Source organism: Octopus bimaculoides, chromosome 4 (genome assembly GCF_001194135.2).
Source record: "Octopus bimaculoides isolate UCB-OBI-ISO-001 chromosome 4, ASM119413v2, whole genome shotgun sequence".
Classification (NCBI taxonomy): domain Eukaryota; kingdom Metazoa; phylum Mollusca; class Cephalopoda; order Octopoda; family Octopodidae; genus Octopus; species Octopus bimaculoides.
Genome location: NC_068984.1, coordinates 83,619,038 through 83,622,867, shown reverse-complemented (window position 1 = coordinate 83,622,867; position 3,830 = coordinate 83,619,038). Strand labels below are relative to the sequence as shown.

The following is a 3,830-nucleotide window of genomic DNA, read 5'->3' as shown; positions in this document are numbered from 1 at the left end:
CCCCACACATCCCACTCCCACATGCCCCACCCCTCATCCTCACCCTCACATCCCCACTCACCACCCTCGCAACCCCACACTCTAACACCGTCACAATACACCACGACACCACGACACCACATACCACCACACCACATCACACCACCCCGCACACACTAGCACTGACCACTTCCCAGCACCTACACCATCATCCACACATCCACACATTACACACGCACACACACACACGCACAAATCCACACGTCAAAGTCACCAGCCCCTATCCACACTTACACACTCTCACATACACACGCACGCGCACCTTTGTTTTGGGATCACTAATACTTTACTATCTCCCCTTCTTCTTAGCTCTCCTGTCTAACTACCTCTGTCCAGCCAGCCGCCATGATTGACCGCTAGCTCCAAAAGGTTTTTATTCTCTCTCTGTTTATTTCTTCGTGTTCCTTTCTGTTGAAGAGCGTAGGCTCAAAACGTAAAAGACTTTCTCACCTTACAGAGCGTTAAACGAATACCCCTGTTTATTGATTATACACCTGTCTTCGTCTTTTGTTTTTCTGTAAATTTCAACTATGTGTGTGTGTGTGTGTGTGTTTGTGAATATAAACATACATTTAAAAATCACTTTTCTGCTTTAGACAACAAGCTTGGTCCGAAACAATGAGCCAAATATGCAAACACGCAGTCCATAGCAGTTGCCAAGCGCGCTAGAAATAATAGCCGAAATTTACCTCGAATCGAATCTAACAGTCTTTTCGAAAATATTTCATTGGATTATGTAGCACAATGCACTAAATAAAATACATCTAAGTTTTGATCATAGGTCTGCTCAATCAGCATTGACTGAGGATGCGGTGCTAAATATCATCATCATCATCATCATCATCAACAAAAACAACAACAACAACAACAAGCTCTTACATGTTATTCTCCGATGCAGCAAAAGTGTTCTGCTTGCCTTTCATCTGGGACGGCACTGCACTGACTCCACTATCTGCATAAGAGAGTGAGAAAGAGAGAGAAAAGCAGTTGGTTTTAGTGGTTGTTTTGATATAAATTGACTTGCTTAGATGGGAGTATGTCTTTTACATGTCTTTTACGTTCACACAAAGTACCTTACCAACAGCCATATCAGCAGTTCAGGTCAAATAAGTTTAACGAGATGTGTTCAAAAAGTATCCTACTTTATTTCCCCCGCCAAAACTAATACCACACGGGCAAAGTCTTTCGGGTTAATGGTGACGCTACCCTTCCTGCGCCTGCTCGAAAATTTTCGTGCCAGTAGGCTTCATCAGTTCCTATGTTATGCGTAGAGCACAGGTATGTAGTATGTGCTCGTTGGGTTTTCGTTTTCATCGACGAGAGACGTTGCATCAAGTTTTGCCAAAAGCTTGGTGATACTCAAACTCAAACCATTCAGAAAATTCAGTCTTCGGCGATGAGGCCATGGGCGAAACTCTGATCTAGGACTCGTACAACCGCTTCAAACATGGCCCGTATCTCAGTGAAGAGTGAGGCACGCTCATGCAGGCCATTCGCAAACCGAAACGAGGAGACGTTTGAGAAGGTTCGGCGAATAGTCATAGAAGATCGCTGTGTAACAATCTAGGAAATTGCTCACGAAATGGGAATAAGCAGAGGAACAGTGTTTTCCATTCTAACAGAGGATTTGTGCATGCGGAGTGTAGGTGAAATTCGCCTATAATGTACTGGTGGAGCAGCACAAGCAACTTCGCATGTAAATCATTCAGGATATTTTGGACTGTGCAAACCACGACTCAAGCTTCATGAAGAACATCATCACTGTTGATAAGATATGTGTTTATGGTTACGACCTCTGAAAGCGAAAATCCGACGAGCGCGCACTACACGTTTGTACTTTAGGCATAACAGCACGAAAATTTTCCTGCATGCGCAGGAAGGGTAGCATCAACTCCTTTTCAAAGGATTTTACCCACGCGGCATTAGTTTTGGCGGGAAGAAATAAGTCGGATACGTTTTGAGCTCACCTCGTATCATGAGCCAAAGAAGGAGCTTTTTCGTGATCTTTTGAACAGCTAGAACCAGTAGCGAAATAGCTTTCGAATAAAACCCCATTTTCCCATTCTTTTATTCTTTTACTTGTTTCAGTCCTTTGACTGCACCCATACTGGGGCACCACCATGAAGGGTTTAGTTGATCAAATTGATTTCAGTATTCCTTTTTTGGGATTGGTACTAATGAACCCAGTATAGAATCAACGCCTATCGAGTAATAATGCACAAGGATATAGAAATAATTGAAAGGGTGAGTGAGCGCACTTTTAAGTGATAACTTCACTAAAAATCGCAACGATAGGAACAACTGGTTTAGTGCATTTGTATATGCGATTTCATATATTATTTTGTGAGATTTGTTTACACCTGTCCACCACAAGCCTGGCCTTTGTTATGGTGAAGCTTGCATATCGCAGTGATCCTGAGAACTATGCTAGCGAAGCAGAAACTCCTGGTAAATTCTATGTTGAGCAAGTCAATGGATAGAGGTCAGACTAATATTGACTACTTCTTCCTAGAAGTAAAAATAGGTTTGTATAGGACCAAAACCTCTCCTTAGAAAAAGGCAAAGTTATAAAAGCATCGATGACAATTCAAAACCAGCAAAACCTGGTAGAGGAAGCTTTTCCCTCGGGGAAACACTCCATAAGGGAGGTGGAAGAGAGGACGTCCTAAAAATAGCTGGAGGCGGGATAAAAGCCGCAATCCAACAGTAGAGAAGCAGAAAAGACTGTCCAGAGTCGAGAACAGTCGAGAAAAGTTATCGATGGCCTATGTTCCATAGGGAGCGAAGGGCTTGAGTAAATAAGCTCACACTCGTGGTTTTCGACTCGTTTTGTACCCACCTTGTTTACTTGAAAGGCGCTTTACACATGTTCAACTAACTGAAAATTATTTTAATAAAACATAATCTTATGCTGTGGTTTATTATTATCCATAATTTTTTTATATTATCCAATCCAAAATGTATCGCGCTCTTTCTTAAATTTTTTTTTATATAGACATTTAAGTGAGTTAGTGCATTCCTATGTTAATTTTGAAAGAAATTACTCATGAAAGCGAGAACTTATATAATGGACCTTCGTGCATCATCAATCCAGTTTCTGCTTACTGATAAAACAATATCCTATTCATAATTTAATTTGACAAAGATTTTATAATATAAGAATACCACGATCCTTGTGCCCTCGTGTAATTTGCTACCCCTTCACATTTCCTTCACTTCCTGTTTGTGAGTTCACTACGCTCCCAAGTGGGCGCTATCACAAAGGTTAAGAGTCACTGGCCTAATCAATTATTAGATAAACTACGGCAAAGAGAACTTCACATACGATGTGAAGTTCCCTTATTGTCGCATTCCACGTATGATGTGGATTGCGACAGTAACGAAGATTAGCATCGATCTGTTTAGGATTTTCATCCTGTCTTAAACATACAACTTTTTGTGTCTGGCACATGGTACACAATGCATTACTTCACGTTATACAACTAGGAAGAAATAATGGCCTTTTGTGTAGGCGGTTCGGTAACAACGCTTCCATTTATAATTATTATCTTTTTATTTTACTCTTTGTTTCTGTGAGATTATATATTGTTCTCCAGGGAAGAGTTCATTCGCAGCAGCAGCAGCAACAGTAACAACAGCAGCACTACCACCACCATCATCACCAGCACCACCGTCACCTCCACCACCACCAGCACCACTAGCACCACCAACACCGCCGCTACCGCCGCCGTTGCCGAAACCACCACCACCGTCACCGTCATCGCTACCACCACCACCACCACCACCACCAC

The 3,830-nt window shown here is 42.1% G+C and overlaps 1 protein-coding gene across 1 annotated transcript in view; it reads right to left on the bottom strand.

Moving 5' to 3' along the window:
- Positions 1-3,830, bottom strand: part of LOC106875128 (uncharacterized) — a 20,453-nt gene that overhangs the window by 2,698 nt on the left and 13,925 nt on the right. Inside the window, exon 2 of the mRNA XM_014923113.2 lies at positions 919-991. Coding sequence (XP_014778599.1) covers positions 919-991 — 73 coding nt within the window. The remainder of the gene's footprint in view (positions 1-918; positions 992-3,830) is intronic.